Genomic DNA, 16,759 nt, shown 5'->3' with positions numbered 1-16,759 from the left:
ATTGAGCATCTCTGTCTTGGTGCGCCCTTAATTAGCAGCTTATATAGGGGATGGCACTTTGCTCAACGGTGCCTTGGCAGTGCTCGGGAGGTGAACTGACAACTCCCACTCCCTCTTGACACTGGACGCACTCCCTCTTGAAAGTTTTGCCCGACATGGGTCTTGAAATTGGCAACCCTCTGGTCTCCCCAAGTCTTAGTTGACTGAGCTACTGTTGCCCCAGAGCTACTGCCGCCCCAAAGCTACTGTTGCCCCAGTGTATTACTACACTGGTAAGGTAACGGACAGTTGAAACAACAATGTGTCACAATGATGAATGTACAAATTTGTTGAAAAATAGTGTTTAAATTAAATTCTGGGGATGGTGACTAAACAAGCCTGATGGCTTCTACCCGTCAGCCCCCCCCCCCAATGTTAAATGTTGCAAATGAGATGAAGGTGGTGAAGACTTTTTTTTTTCTGGACATTGTCATTAAAAGAGAGCCAATACTACTAAATCCTACAATGGGACTCGAAAAGAAGATTCCAACCGAAAGAGTCATCCAATGCCAGACTCGCTCTCAGATCCGACACTTGAGTCAGATTCGCAGTCATCGACTGGGAGTCAGACAGCTGGACTCACCTGCCACCTGTCAAAGCACACTTCATCGTCTGAAATGCTGAGTACAGGAAACTCAGCTCACGATCCAGCCCACAATTCAGATTTCATGATATCCCCATCGTTGTCTGATTTTTTTTGACCGACCTCTTATTAAAACAGCACAGCCACGCTTAGCCTTCCTCCCAGGATCACATCACTATCATCACATGGGAGCGTCTGACACGGACCTCTTGTTTCCATATATGGAGATAACCAATAGTGACGCAGCCAGAAACAGATGGCGCCAGGAGCTAATGGTGGAGTGTAAAGGCGAACGGCGTGGTGTGACGAGTGATGGCGACGATTGGCAGAGAGTAAAACATGGTTTTTAAGTGGAGTGAAGACTGTGGTTTGGTCTCAGAGGTGATGTCATTTCACACCTTAATCTACCTACAATACAAACACAGGCTGCCTTTCTAAAGGCCCGTTTAAATTCATTATTCACTTTTATGAACGTGCTTCTGCGTTCATTGGCACATTTTAAAACCCAAACATGTAGGTTTCTCACTTATTGTGATGAAAGCGTTTTTCGGCTGCTGCTACTGTACGATCCCCAAATATTGGAACATAACGTCAAAACATCAGTTATTAGCGAGTCGATGTTTTCGCAGCCTGATATTCTGCTCCGGGGTGGAAACAGCTGCCGACCTCTGGTGATGAAACGCCACTTGGCACAGTGCTGTTTCAGAACAGAGGTTGGATTCCTGATTTTGTGTGTTTTGGGGGGTTTCCAACGAGGGGAGCAGCTGGTCCATTGCCACATCTTCCGTTCCTTACATGAAGGATTGGTGGGGGCTCGTTGAAGCTCTGGGGCCTGCTTTGCTTCCTGGTCCTTGTAGCCTGTAGTCGCTCTGATGGACTCCATCCAGGATCACGGAATCCTGGAAGAAGACGTCTTCATCCGTGAGGAAGATGAAGCTCAGATGTCACTGGATGATTCCAAGCAGAACTCAGAGTTTACCAAGACCTGGTTCCAGAAGAAGTTCTGGATCAACTTAAAGGACGCCACAGTGGTCCAACTGGAATGCCAGCAAGTCTGAAGAAGGTGGCTGCAGTAGGTTAACCAGGAATATTCCACAACTGGAGGTCCTTGATAGTGAGGAATTGGAATTCCTCAGGAATGGTGCCAGAAGCTGGAGTCTGGATCTCCATTAAGTTAGCTGGAGGTCATAGCAGCTCACATATTCTGTCAGCTTTGTCAAGTTAAACTTTACGCTTGACCACACAACAAATCTTGACAACTTTTTGAAATATATGAAAAGAAAATAATTAAATCAGAATTTCGTTCAATTTTCTTTGTTTCCATGTTATTCGTAGCAACAACAAAAAAAAAATTTGGATGAAAAATCTTGTCGTTCCTTATCTGTTCTCCCCGTTTGTATCTAAAAGTGGTTCCGATGTGCACTGGTGTCGCGCCCAGAGTATCCCCTGCCTCATGCCCATAGTTGGCTGGAATAGGCTCCACCGACAGCGGAAGAAGTGGGTTTGGAAGACGAATGAAATGAATCTTGGCTTTGCTTTAGTCGGGTAACCATGAAGAGATGTTCAACACAGACACGTCTAGGTCACGCCACTTGATGCAGACATAAAAAACAAAATGGAATGCGGTCGCTTGTTATGCGTTTCTTTGAACGCAAAATGTGAACTGGAAATTGTTGACAATAGAGTTATTGTTCATTTTTTCATGTAGTTTCGTAACAAAGATACAAAATGAACAAGTATTTACGCTTTTCTCCTACACGCATGCCTTTATTTCGAAAAGACAAAATACATAGATTGTGTGGAAGCAAAACAGCCTCACTAGAACATTTCGTTTCCCACTTGAGATACGTCCATTATGATGTTAGTAATATTTAAGTGAAATAGTGTTCTGGTCATAATCAGAATCTCATTAAAAAGATTTCAGTAATTTCCATTCAAAAAGTAAAACTTGTGTATTATATTCATTCAGTACACAGACTGGTATATTTCAAATGTTTACTTCTCTTAATTTTGATGATTATTCCTGAATACTAATGAAAATCCCCAAAATCAGTATCAGAAAATTTGAATATTACTGAAAACGATACAGAAAAAGGTTTCTAGAAATATTCCCCAACTGAAAAGTGTGAACTTGAAAATATGAGCACCCATGATTCATTAGGGGTTAGAGTCATCATCTTTAGATGTAAATCTGTTGTTGAGGAGGGTTTGAACGGGTATATAAGGTCAAATGCCTTTATGATTGTCAAATGATTCATCACATCTTGTCTTAATTCACAATTCTTCGGAGAATTATCTCATTCTAACAGGACAGAGAAAAATTGAGTTTCACCAGAGGATATAACTTCTGGACCACCCAGCAGCAGGTCAGTGCTTTTTGTTTCTGATGCCTTTCATTGTTCAAGAGGACATGTGACGGATGAAACCCATGTGTGGCTGAACTCCACTTTGTGAATCTAACCCACATTTTTGAACGGGTTTTGTTTCAGTCCCCGCGGGGCGCTGCCCTCCCTATTTGCTTGAACGCCGTTTTTCTACCACATCATTCCCCTTCCTGTCTCTACTGATCTGTTTGGACACAGAGTTCTGAACAACCAGCCTCTTTAGCAACAACCGTTTGTGTCTAACCTCCTTGTACAAGGAGTCAGTGGTGGTTTTGTGGACAACTGTCAGATCAGCAGTCCTCCCCATGTGTGTGAAACTGATGCACCAGACTGAGGGAGCATTTAAAGGCCTCTGCAGGTGTTTTGAGTTAATTGGATTAGATTAGATTAGAGTCAGCTCTGCTAACTAACCCCAGGTGTCTTCAATATTGAACCTTTCCACAATATTGTAATGTTACTTAATACTGAATTTGGGATTTTTTCTTATTTAGAGAAGCAAACATTTGAAATGAATTAATATAATGTGAAAGTTTCAGTCTCTGAAAGGGATTACTTAAACAAATAAGCCTTTTTCACGATATTCTAATGATATGATCAGCACCTGTATATGCAACAACTCTTGTTTTCCCACTTTTATTTGAGTACAAAAATACACACAGACAAAAAAAACCAAACAAAAATAAATTTGTCTATCTGCAGCATAAAATTAGAATACATAATTAAAGTATAAATAATGTAGGTAAGATTCGCAGATAGATTCTTTCCTTTTAGTTTCAGTATCGCGTCCATCCCAGCTCATCGGCCGGAGCAGTTTTCCTGAAGGACACTGCATCTGTTTGTCCTGCCGAGTTTTTTCCTGCACATTCCTCAAACAAACAAAAAGAAATCCCTTTCATTATACCTTTAAACACACATTCCAGCTGTTATTAGAAGATGAAAAAGAATTCCAGCTCAATTACATTTTATCCAGGACTTATTTTTTCCCAGGAGTCTCGATGTGGTCCAGTTTAATGCAGGATGTTCATTCTGCATGGGCCAGGTTTCAAAGTTACAACCTCTGACTAAAGGGTAGGTCACCGGGTGTATGAAAAATAAATTCAGCTATCAAGACAGAATTCTGCACATCTTGTGCTTCGATTAGAGAAAAGGTTCTCAACGTGGGTCACATGTTTCACGGAACAAAGAAAAACCAGAACATAGATGACACTCAAATGTTCACAACATCACCGGGGGTGAATAAGATATGAAGAAGTTCACTGGACAAATCCAGGGCGTGGTTTTTACTCTGACTTATAAATTTAAAAGATGACAAACCAAATCAGAGATCTGGGAGCAGTGAAGGACTCAAAGCCAACACATATTTCTGATCTGTCCGTTACGAACCGTCCAGACGCCACAGGTCATTGGAACGGGTCTGCTTCCCATCCCTTAAGGTAAAATTCAACACGGTGAAGCATTTGTTGTTTATGTGTGAACTTTACCTCAACCGAGACTCTCAGGTCATCAAATGAAGGTCGAGGACTTTTCTGTTCGCTCTTGTCTTCTGATTAACCACTGTTTCTTCAGTGTAACGTTTACTCTCATAATTCTTATATCTTTCATTTTCCAAGAACTTTTTAAATTCTTTTAGGATATTTTATTGGTTTTATGTATGTTTTTTTAAAACTCCTGTTTTTTTTATAATCGACAAAGTCAAAAAGAAAAAAGGAAGTATCTTTCCAATTATTGGGTTTAAAAAAATTGTTGAATGAAGTAAAAATAACATTACCTTATTGATTTAAATGTGGCTTTCAAAACTTTATTTAAATTTGAATTTGCCTGAATGGAAAGGCAGCGATACTGTTATCAATATTAATATTATTATTATTATTGTGATAGTAGTACTAACAGTAGCTTTAGTAATAATGATAATAATAATAATAATTAAATAACAGCAGTACTGCAGAGCTGCACAGAATTATTTAATGGGGAACATTCTAAATTGGTTCCAGAATGATTTCTGACTGTTTATTTCATTACTGATATTTCCCATGATCATTTTGGACAACAAAAGTCTCAACAAGCAGAAGCTCATTTGATTGATTTCATTAATTTTGTCCAACAGCCGGTCCTCAACATCAATGAACACAAATAATAAATTAAGATAATTCAAAAAATTAAAAGAAAAAGCAGAGAATACACATTTGAGAACTTGTTTTCTTGCATGAAAAATGATTCAAACACAATATATTAATATTGTTATAGTCGTTAATGTATTTCCTAGCTTTTTACAGTATTGACTATGCTTCAGCAGAATTTGTATATACCATTAATTAGATAATCATGTAACTAGTTTAGTAAAAGTACAATATTTCCCACTGAAGTATAGATGTAGTATCTGAAAGTTCTTCCAGTCACATTAAATGGGTATATTTCATTTTAATCTGCTTAAATAAATCCCGATATGAACCAGAATATTCCCGATATAAGACTGGAACCGAATAACTGATGGCACTTTTCTGAGGAAACTTCTGGACCTGCTTCATGACAAGGCAGAAGAATATGCTGGATGAGTATTAAAACTATTTCCTGTCTGTAAATGTGCCTGTGGAGACAAAAAACCCCCCCAAGCCGTGTCAAATATTTCCTTGGAGGGGAGGGGTCGTGAAGTGGCCCCCCCACATCATGGGTCACGGACACGTGTGAACGACTTGCTCAAACACGTCTTTCATGGTTGAAGTGAGTGGAACTCTCACATTTTCGCCCAGTTGTGGTGAGAAGATTAAAAACATCGTCCACACCTGCTAAACAGATGCGGGGGCAGACTGCCGGGGGCGCCGTCCTCCGGCTTTCCCGCCTTCCGGTAATTTATCCCGTCAGTCTGCGGATGCGAAGCGCACGGAAGGAAACGTGTGCATCTGCAGAACTCTTGTTTCCAAGTGAGGAGCTTCCTTAAGTAAAGTCAGCATTTGTCCACCTTCCAGCACACGAAGTTCATTCTATAGTGGGAACGCTGGGCAGAGTCTCCGTCCTCTCGCCAGCTGGGTGGGGTCTCCTCGGCCTGCTGGGAAAAAAACCACAGATTTGCTGCCAACCAAACACCGTATATATGTCCAAGACAGAATTCACAATGGAGTCGTGACCCCCAGGATCGGCTTGTCTTCTCTGGTTTCTACGTGTGTTTATGCAGGTACAGAGATCAACAGAGTCAACATTGATCGATCTCTCATTTGGCTCTTGGTATCATCACCAGTTTCCCGTCGTGTCGTAAACGTGTCAAGAGATTCCTGGATTCCCCTTCGGCTGGATGCATTCCAACATTTAATGGCTTCTTTCCTGTGATACCCTTAAACCCCTTACCCCAACCACATTCTACATATACTATGCTAATAAACTTCCAAGCTAACCGTTTTAAGATACCCGGAGGATAACTTATGGAGGGGAAGTCATTTTCTAGACAACAGAACTGCTTATCCAGCCCTGCATCACATTCTTCCTCCAAACGACCACCATCCATCAGGAATTATCTAGAGTTACCAGCAGAATTATCAAGGTTTACCGCATGTTAGGGTTACTGGCCCAGGTAATTATTCAACAGCTGCTTGCAATAACCATTCAAGACACAAACTCTACCTCGGGTTTTTGCTAGTCTCTGAATGATAGCTGTTGGCATCTAATTTGAAAGAAAGTAATGACGTTGTTAAACGGTAATCACTTATTGCTCCTAGTTTGTTCAACATGCTGCCTGATATCTTACCTGTTCATGCAGAATCTTGTGCAGCTGGAGTCTCGCATGACGGCACACGCACAGCGTTGGGACGTCCCGGCGGAGCGCCTCATGCGCAGGGAGCCCTGGTAGCTGGACATACCGTAGGGTACCGTGTGCCTGGAAGAGCACATGAAACAAGAATGAATTAAAGTGCATTCATTCGACTAATCCATAAATCTGACTATTGGATCATGGATCCGCTCCAGATATATCTGGTTCCTTCTTTGCCATGGGTATCTCATTTCCACCAAGTTGTAGGAAAGAAATCGATTATCAACGCATCTGCGAGATGGAACCTCTGGAGTGCAGGCAGAAGACGTTTTTCAGCCTCTTAAACATTCAAAGCAGATGTGTTTTGCTGATCTCTGTGCATCTTGAACTCATCACGTTAGAGTCTGGTCATCTTCACTCCACACAGCTGAAAAACAGTGATCTGAAAAAATGATGCATCGTATGTTGTCCTCGGATTACTCCAAACGAGTCAAACACAGATTATCATGACCGACCTTTAGTCCTTCTGTTCCAGCATCTGATACCAGATTTCCTGAACAGAATCTCTGCCCTTAGGAGTTTTCTACAGGACACTCACCTCCCAATGCGACTCCATGTCCATTACCTCCAGGAAGGAGCAATTAATCTCTTCTAGTTGACGTTGAAAAGAACCAGAAACCCAAAAAACCAGGTGTTCTCCAAACTAGTTAGGACTGTCCAACTCTTGGATGGTCATGGAGTGTTTCAGATAGAAGCCATTTATCGACCTAAACTAAACAATGAATGCTCTAGAGTTCAGGTTTAGAAAACAATGATCCAAATTAACGGTGCAATAAGATGATTATTGTAAAGGAGGTAACGACCTTTGGCAAAACACTATCAAAAATGTTTGAAGCGTCATCTTGGAACAACCTCCTGTGTCGCTATACTTTTTTGGATCGAGCAAAAAAACCAAAGACATGCAGAAGTCAAGTCACTGGAATGAAAATTACTTACAGTTGCAGCTGCTCATTCCGACAGGCGCAATTAAAAAAAGCTCTTTACATAAATCTGGAGTCGCAGTGTACAGTTCAGGGTTTTTTTTTTTTGCTGCAAACAAAAAGTTCAACCTGAATGAGCTTTGGAAGTTGTCGCACCGCAGAGGCCAATCTCATGCGACCAGGTGATAAACCAATCCGTTATCCCAGCAGGAGTGGACAAATAAAACTTTGCAAAAGTTCCTTCCCGCTGCGTTGGATGTCAGTAACTCCTTATCCACGTCCACCCAATAGCTAAACATTTGCGAGCTGTCAGAGCTCAAACATCCCCTCCCTTTCATCATCCAGCTGTTATTGCAGAAGGAAAGACCTGCAACCCATCACCCCAACCCAGAACACCTGGCAGCTTTAAACCAAATCCTCCCTATTGGACATTCCTCTCATGAAGTCATCCGAACACACCAGCTCCACCACCAGCGTCTGGGCCGGTGGGGGGTGAAGTCTCCTTTATACCAGAAACCCTAAATCATCAGATGGCTTCCCTTATTGGGGTACATCCTGCTGGGGACCAAGAACCAAAGACTGTAGTCTTTGTTTCTCTCTAGTCTCTCCTGATTGAAATCCTTGTCAAAGGAGAAATCCTCTGGGGAACCTGTTGCTGCAAAGACGGGAACTGGAAGCCAGGCGCTATCAAGGCGAAGGTCTTTGACGATTAGTATGCTCTAACATGACTGATGAACCACAATGATTGATCTGGCTTGAATTATCCTGAGTATAAATACTCCGGCATATGTTTTACACGCTCCCATATGTTATAGCTTTACTTTCATATCTTATTCACATATAGAATATAGAACAAGGGAATGTCTGATGAAAGATGACAACTTGAACCGTTTCCCTGTGAGCAAAATGAATTCCAGATTCAAAATGTGTAATCTCAGGACATTTGGAAGACCTTCTCAATGTCCTTTCTTTACAACAAATGTTTCTTGGACGAGCATGCAAGCAGAAAAAAATAACCCAGGTGGTGTCAAGGCTCATGCTCATCTTAGTGGGGGTGGTGTCTTCCGTGGATTCGATACCTGACACAAACGTCAGCGGCTCCTGAGAACAATCACTGGTGATTAAACTGCATTTTATTTCATTTGGAGACAATGTTCTTTCAGTTTGTGAGTAAAGCTGAACTTAACAATATTTGTCTGTGATGTTCCAAACCACAATTACGAAGTCCATCTGGAAGAGTTCTCCGTCTTTTTACACTATTGCTCAGATGTTCTACCTCCTCATTAGTTGGAATACCCTCAGTTTGTGTGATGTGGTTGCATAGATCTCGCAGGTTTGAGACTCGTTCCTGTTATTCCCACTATCCCTGAGTTCGACAATAATGGAGGCCTCGTGACGGACACTTCTAGCCTGAAGTTGCGTAAACAGCAATATTCTGCTAACTGGGGTCAACGGTGAGTTTCAAATAACAATGGTGAACCTGTGAGGACTTTATTGGAGCGGGTTTGTCTGAGAGAACGCCGGCAGTCTGAGACTCCAGAAAGCCCAGGAATTAGGTGTACCGTCTTTAAGGAGAGACTGGGCATTAGCGCTCGCTATCTTCATCGTAAACATGCTTTAATGGCTTCAAATGGTCAATAACCATGTGAAGTCACCTTAAAGCCTTTCCCCAGGGAGTTCTGCACGTGTTTGTAGAAACAGGCTGCACCGCTTTCTCCAGGTTGGAAGCTTTACCTCCCTGGCCACACCTTAGACGAAAGTTTTATAATTAAAGAGCGGATAGAAGAGATTATCCAACAGCACCACCCTCCATTCCCTCGGAATTTAAATCCATTTCTCTATCATCGTCTGACGATGCAGCCCCGAGGCTGGTGGACACAAAAGAGAGGGAAACTCTTATTTATTAGCTTGATGCTGCAGACAGGTGTACGTTTCAAAGCCTAATGTTTGCTTCTTCATTCCAGGGATCAAAAACAAATCCCCCCCCCCCAAAAATAAAAAATATATATTGCATGAACTGATCTGGTGTAACTGCAAGAAGATTCATCGCTATAGCAGGTCTTTTTTCTTTTTTTTTTGCTTCCTGCAGCCACAAAACAGGCCCAGAAATAATCAGTGGATTTAAAATGCCTGAGAGATCAGAGTCCAGACAAGTTCAAATTACTACAAATCTGTAGAGGTCATTAAGTCACAGGAAATAAATATTTAAAAAGCCTTGTTTGTTCTGTTCTTCCAATCCTTTAACAGACAGAGCTTAAGGTTCTCTATTATCTGTTCTCATTTATCTAGGGTGGATCTGCACTCCCGCTCAGTCGTATTATAGACTAGAGTCCATTTCAGCACCGGTGCCTCTATGTCATGGCAACAAGAAAAATAAGTCACAATAATTGGCTGATCCAGTTCACTTATTGACAACCTGCTAAGTATTAAAACCATATTTCTTCAAAAGTTTGTTTAATTTTTAAGGACGGAAAAGAAAGAAAAAAAAAGCAACCAATCAGAGTTCCCAAAAGGAAACTGTTGTGTTTGTTTGCCAGACGTTGTCCAGAAACCTGGAACTCAAAAGCTGCCCGTCACGTTCTTTATTAAGTTAGAATCTGATTGATGGTTTGTTTCTTTCATACATCCCAGAATGAAACGCAGATGGAACTGATTTAAATATGTGGGTTCTAATGACATGAGGCGAGCTGAGGACGTTTGGACAGCGACTCTTACTCAGGTGTGTTGATCCAGATGATGTCCAGGTGGCAGTAATACACACACTCCTTGTCTTTGTACGTGTAACACGTGCAGCGCTTTGCGCGCGTCTTGGACCCCGTCGGGTCGCAGTCGGAGCGCGGCTGCGCCTCACCGGGGAGGGTCCCCGCACAGCCCGCCCGCACCTCCCGCCTCTGGCTCACATCCTTACCGGACGAGGAACCTGCAGGAGAACCGGATGAGAAGCTGATGTCTGATGGGTCTCCCGGTAATTTACAGGGAAAAGTCCGGGACGTGACCGACGGGCACGAAATCCACAAGTTGATCTGATTTAATTCTGCGTTTAATAATAATAATTATATATATATATATATATATATATATATATATATATATATATATATATATAATATACAATAATAATAATAATTATTATTATAAAAGTAATAATAATGATAGAACAATTAGTTTTCATGCTGTTTAAGTTGCGTGCGAAATAAAATCATCTTTCCATCGGCTGAATTCAGAGATCAATGATTATCAATAATCGGAAGCAACACTAAATATTAAATCCAAATTGTTAAACTTTTTACATATTTTTTCTCATATAAATTTATGATATTATTTCCAGATTACTTTAACAGCATCCTGATTGTTACAAATCGATTATTGCACTGTCTGATTGATCAGCTGATTAATTCTGACAGTATCGATTTTTCTCCTAATTAGATCCCACTCACCGTTGGCCAGAGACGCCGTCACCACGATCAGAACCAGAATTCCCACATCAACCGATGACGCATTAGCCATCACCCACCAGAGTGTCTCCTCACATGCGTGCCGCTGCGCCTCTGCGGCCCCTTCCCCCGGCCCGCGCTTTTAATACGAGCCGCAAGCCGGAGGAAATGACACCAGGCACTTCCGGTACGGATTTCAGAATAAATGCTTTACAGCTAAAAACTCAGGCACAGCAGGAACGTTTTAAAAAAATCTGTTCCACCGGTATCACGTTTGACATCTAGAATATGTTTCGAAATTTTCTGTTCCTCTTTAATTACAATAGTGAATATTGTTAATATTTTCAATATTATTATTATTATTTATTATTATTATTATTATAATTCCCTTTCACTACTGTCTTAATTTTCTTCAATGTTTATTTTCCCTGTTTCTGTCTGTTCTTATATTTAAATGCTACTGTAACATTCAAATTTCCCAGTTTAAAATAAATAAAGTATATCTATCTATTAATCACTGCTTCATGATATAAGTTAGTTTTAGTCAAATAACACATTCAAATGTTTCATCCTGAATTTATGAGAAATATTATAATATGTCCAATGCCAGCCAGTCTTAAAGTGTTGATTGCCATATCCTCAGTTTGCTGCTGTGGTTGGATGGTGTGGATGAAGCCACAGAATGAAGAGGACAAATTGATTTTAATTTGTCTGAATACAAACAGGAAATGTTGAGTTGGTATGTGGGAGTTTAACACTGTGGTAAATGTCTTTTGTAACCAAATTTGAAAAAAAACAAAACCAAAACCCAAAACCCAAAACACTTATTGTAAGTGAAAACTCATGTTTGAAATGAGAAAGGAAAGTTCATTCAGATTAGTCATTACATGATGTTGTTTGAGTATCAGATTATTGACTGAAAAGGAAATTAAATGTAATTGCGTTTATGAGGACATAAATATAACAGAAGTTTTTATTTTTATTTTGGGTGTGGCATCGTGTTCCTGAAACTTGCAGCATGCCTGATCTTGTTGATGCATTTTTGCATGAATCACGTGCATCAACCGTGACTCATGCAAAAATTAAATAATAACAGTAGTACAGTCATATTAGTGAGACAACTCATAGGAACAACTGCGCTAACTTCTGGTAAATTTTGGAGAGAAGACATTGAACGTCAGGAAGGTTTTTCCTGCACCTTTACTAGTAGTCGCACGTTTTTGGATTCTTTATGCGAAGCAAACAGCTCGAATTTATGAGTAACAGTAGTTTGATTATTATTGCATTTTATAGACGCAAATGTAGATGTTTCGGAAGAAGTTTTGTTGCTTTTAAGAAATGTATTGAAATTCTTGGAGAAACTGAATAAGAGAAGAAAAAAGACTGGATTACTTATGTTATATACTGATAAACGTAAGATATGTTAAGATATGATTCAATTGTTTAGTTAACTTTTTTTTTCTTGGGTTTTTTTTTTTGGTAAATGTTCAACAACAACAAAAATAAACATGTCCATATTGTTGCCTTTACACATGCTTAAATGCTAAGAACACGTGAATTCCAACACAATCATCCAAATTCATGCTGTGACAAATTATTCCTCCTTAAACCTTTGATTTCATGTTAAAATAAAGCATGGAGACTAAAACTGGTCTCGGTTCTTTAACCGATGCATTTCGTGTACCTTCAAACAGCTCTGAAGTCGGTTAAATGCATGCCTGTATTTAGGTTTACTACGATAACACATTATATCCAGCTGGATCCCATTATCAATGGGCCCCAGTTACCCATGTGGTCCCTGTGTCACCCCATCAAGGGCCCCTCCATGGAAAAGTGATAACGAATTTGGACAGGGCACCTGCATATCAGGCAGTTACAAACCACCTGGGCCTTAAAGAAGAGCCCAGACCGGTCCTCATTGGGCTTCAGGCAAACTTGATGCTGTTGAAACTCAAGATCCTCTTTCCTCACAGGAAATAGGAAGTGGAATTTGTGTGAAAGCATTTTAATGTACGGTCCAGGACTGGCTGCCCCCAATCTGTAATGTAAGGGCAAGAGTATAATATAACACAAGAGTTATTACAATATGCAGGCATTTCAGGGCTCACATAGATATTAGTCAGTCTCAAGGTATCCAGGTGAGTCTTGCTGAGGCATGACCGAAAATTTAAACGAACATCCTGAGAAGTTTCCATGCAATGCTCTCATGTGATGTTCCAAAACGAGACCCAACGGACTTATTTCAACAATCATGAATCATGTGGAACTCATAAAATTTGCTGTCAGAGAACTTTTGAACCGTTCAACCCCAGAGGATAGCAGTATATCCTAAAGGTGTCAGCTTTGAATAGCGTACATGTAAAATCCAAGAAATCCTCACCTGCAAAGACACCTTTTAATCCATCTCTGTCCAAGTTGCTTGTCTTTGCAGGGTTGTGGCTGGAACTGGAGTGCATACCGGGTGACGCAGGGAAAGGCGGGATGTACCCTGGACCAAGTTCATCACAGGACAGACAAACATTCACACCTACGGGCAATTTAATTCTTAATTAATCTGTATCACACGTGTTTTTGGACTGGGAGGAAGTCAAAACATAGACGTAAACCTGCAAACTGCTGCAACCCTCGACATTCTTCTGACATTTACGCAAATAGCTAAATTGTTATGTTTTAGGAAGCCTGAAAACTTGCTATTGCCTTGAAAACAAGACTAAACCTAACCCTAACCCTTAAAAAACAATAAGAATGCAGCCCTGCTATCATTGTTACAGTTCTTCCCCTGCAGACTCCGTCATTGCAGACTTCTACTGATATAGATATGGATGTTTGGTGCACCGTCTTGTAGTGGGAGCGCAGATGGCGCATAAAGTTGCGAATTATTTGACGTATGTACGTATATCCAGAGGGCAATCTCCTCTCGTGTTGCATTCATCGGTCTGTCCATTCATCCATTTCTGCTTTGGTCATGGGTTTATGGAGCCTATCTCTGCTGGCTATGGGCAAAAGATTGGTTTACACCCCCAATGAGACGCCAGGTGATGATGCGGTCGTTTACATTCATATTTACAGTAATTTTCAATAAAACTGCCTGTTAATGTAAATGATTATTAATATATTATTATTAATAACAAAGCTACATCAATTCTGGAAAAGTGTATCTGATTGGAGACGCCCAGTAAAGGGAATTTTTTCGCTCCACAAAATGTGCTGGGAATAAATCATGACCTCTGCGCCGCCATTGCTAATTTATTTTAACAAGCAGATGAATAATTGCACTGTTTTGAAATTTAAGAGGCAAATCTCCTGCGGGAACGTCAATCAGGAACAGGCGGACTAGCTTTGGAGAGAGAGGCACTCAAAAAGAATTTTATGTCAGACTATTTTACGACATATCCCCCGTTTCTTTGATGAGCCTGGTGAAATGTCATGTTGAATATACGGTATGTATTGAGAAGATTACCAACATCAGAGACACCTTAAAATCATTTTTCATTGGAAGATGAGCCACTCATTGAGGCTAAATCTTCAGAAGCTAGTTATGTACTCAAGAAAATGACAGCCTGTCACAGAACACATTTTCGTAGAGACAAATTAAAGTCAAGTTCTACAAGACAGTCAGAGACTGCAACATCCCGCAACACCCACATTTCAAGATGTTACCCTGACCTACTTTCATAATGGTCGCAGCAATGAATTCTAAATTGAACTATCGGGTATGACATTGACCTAACTTTCCAGAGGTGAAGGTCATCTCTCACATTTTAGTACCTCTGGTTTCCTGAGAATGTTGCTTTTTGTTTTTTGATTATTTCTCATCAGGTTTCAGAGATGTGTACCTAAAAAGGTGTAAAAGTGAAAATTTGACCTTGACCTAGTTTTTTCAAGGTCAAGGCTGTGATCTAATTTCCATCCCCGTGCCTCCCTGAATATAACTCCATTTGTTTCATCTTTCTATCTTATCCGGTTCCTGAGATATGTGCAAAAAAATGCACAAAAGTTGAATTTTGACCTTGACCCAGTTTTCTCAAGGTCAAGGTCATCATCTCTCTTTCATCCCCTTTGCTGCCCGTGTAATGTGTTTTTTGTTTCATCTTTCTACCTGCAATGGTTGTGAAGATATGTGATGGACGGACGGATGGATGAAGACACGAACACTGACAATTACAATACATCACCGCTTCCCGGGATATAAAAATGCGTAAGCATGGCAATGGTTAGCTACTGCCATTAGGAAAGTGGTTTAGGTGCACCTTTTGTGCAAAGATAGGCTAAGGTAGATAAGGGAACTACAATATACACAAGTACCCCTAAGTACAAGCGGCTCCACATACCAGTTTTTTGAGATACAAGTCATCGCTCTGCTCATATATTTGTTTGAGTTATGAGTCTCGGAATGCAGATCACTTCCAGATGCTGTCAGCCAATAGCATGTGCGTACAGTATCACATGACTTCCTACTAAAAATCTACGATGTAGAGTAGCATCTTGAAGTGCGAACAAGTGAGGGATTACTGTAAACTATCTTGAGGTTCTACTGTAGGTTCTACTGTAGGTTACTGCTTTATGTACATCATGATTTGGAATTTGGTGACTTGACCTCCAGGTCACGTTGTTTCCAGATCCTCCCCAACAGCTGATCAATTGACAAACAGAGACGTTGAAAATCAAAATGGTTAGTGAAAAAACACGTTAATCAAGACTTGTCTTTGCGATGCTGGTGAACTATAAGCCTTCTACCTTCACGTGTCCTCTTACGAAGTCTGTGTATTTACTGAACAATTACAACGACCTTCACGCTTCATCCTGCTGATCTGTCGGCAATGAAGAAGCTCTATTTGAGTTCAAGTGTCTAAAAAAGTGTTTCCCCAGGTGAAATGGAAGATATGACTTTCCCAAGTTGATTTTGTCCTGTCGCTCCAGGGAAGTTGACAACATTTTAGCACAACTGTAGCCAAACGCCTGTCATACTAATAGATTTAATCTGTTCCCCTTGAAGAACTTGTGATGTACACTACCACTCCAAAGTGTGGACACACCTTCTCAGTCAATGGTTTTTCTTTATTTTGAAAATGTAGATCCTCACTGAAGACATCAAAAAGATAAAGATAATGCAGCAAAGCATAGAGAAAGAACCGTAAATGTGTTGTGTATCTACTTTGCTTTGATGTCAGCTTTGCAAACCCTTGACCTTCACTCACCGATCTTCATGAGGTTGTCACCTGAAATGGTTTCTACTCCACAGGTGAAACTTGTTTAGGTTCTTTTGCGGATTTTCTTGACTTCCTAATGAAGTTGGGTCCATCAATCAATCAAACATTTCGACAGCTAGACAAATGATAGACACAAGCATCCATTGGGTGGTGATTCGATTAGGACAGAATGAGGTAACAAGGCCTAGAAGAGCTGGGAAGTGAACAAAAGTGATTCTTTAATTTGAAATCAGACAAATATCCAGCAGCAGCCTTTGTGTTTGTTGGTTGTTTTTGTTGATGTATAGCTTGTGCTATGCACGGCCCAGTCCCGACATGAACTTGTGTTCCCGAGCCAATGTAGTAAAACACTTCTCTGAATCGTGTCAGTTCTTAATGTGGTGCAGCCTG

At 40.6% G+C, this 16,759-nt stretch overlaps 1 protein-coding gene across 2 annotated transcripts; it reads right to left on the bottom strand.

Moving 5' to 3' along the window:
* Window positions 1–3,623: 3,623 nt before the first annotated feature.
* On the bottom strand, window positions 3,624–11,274 carry LOC137596034 (endothelin-3). 2 transcript variants are annotated; one of them, XM_068316453.1, is made up of 4 exons: window positions 11,163–11,274; window positions 10,441–10,645; window positions 6,743–6,871; window positions 3,624–6,049 (listed from the first exon to the last, which is right to left on the bottom strand). In XM_068316453.1, the coding sequence occupies exons 1-4, from the start codon at window positions 11,230–11,232 to the stop codon at window positions 5,980–5,982; spliced, it is 474 nt and encodes a 157-aa protein (XP_068172554.1). In that variant the 5' UTR covers window positions 11,233–11,274; the 3' UTR covers window positions 3,624–5,979. The 2 variants fall into 2 exon arrangements, with proteins under 2 accessions (XP_068172554.1, XP_068172555.1); XM_068316454.1 differs by having other exon boundaries at window positions 3,624–6,046.
* Window positions 11,275–16,759: the final 5,485 nt, after the last annotated feature.

This window comes from Antennarius striatus, chromosome 5, assembly GCF_040054535.1.
Source record: "Antennarius striatus isolate MH-2024 chromosome 5, ASM4005453v1, whole genome shotgun sequence".
In the NCBI taxonomy this organism is placed as follows: domain Eukaryota; kingdom Metazoa; phylum Chordata; class Actinopteri; order Lophiiformes; family Antennariidae; genus Antennarius; species Antennarius striatus.
The sequence above is the reverse complement of the archived record's forward strand: the minus strand, read 5'-3'. Positions and strand labels throughout refer to the sequence as shown.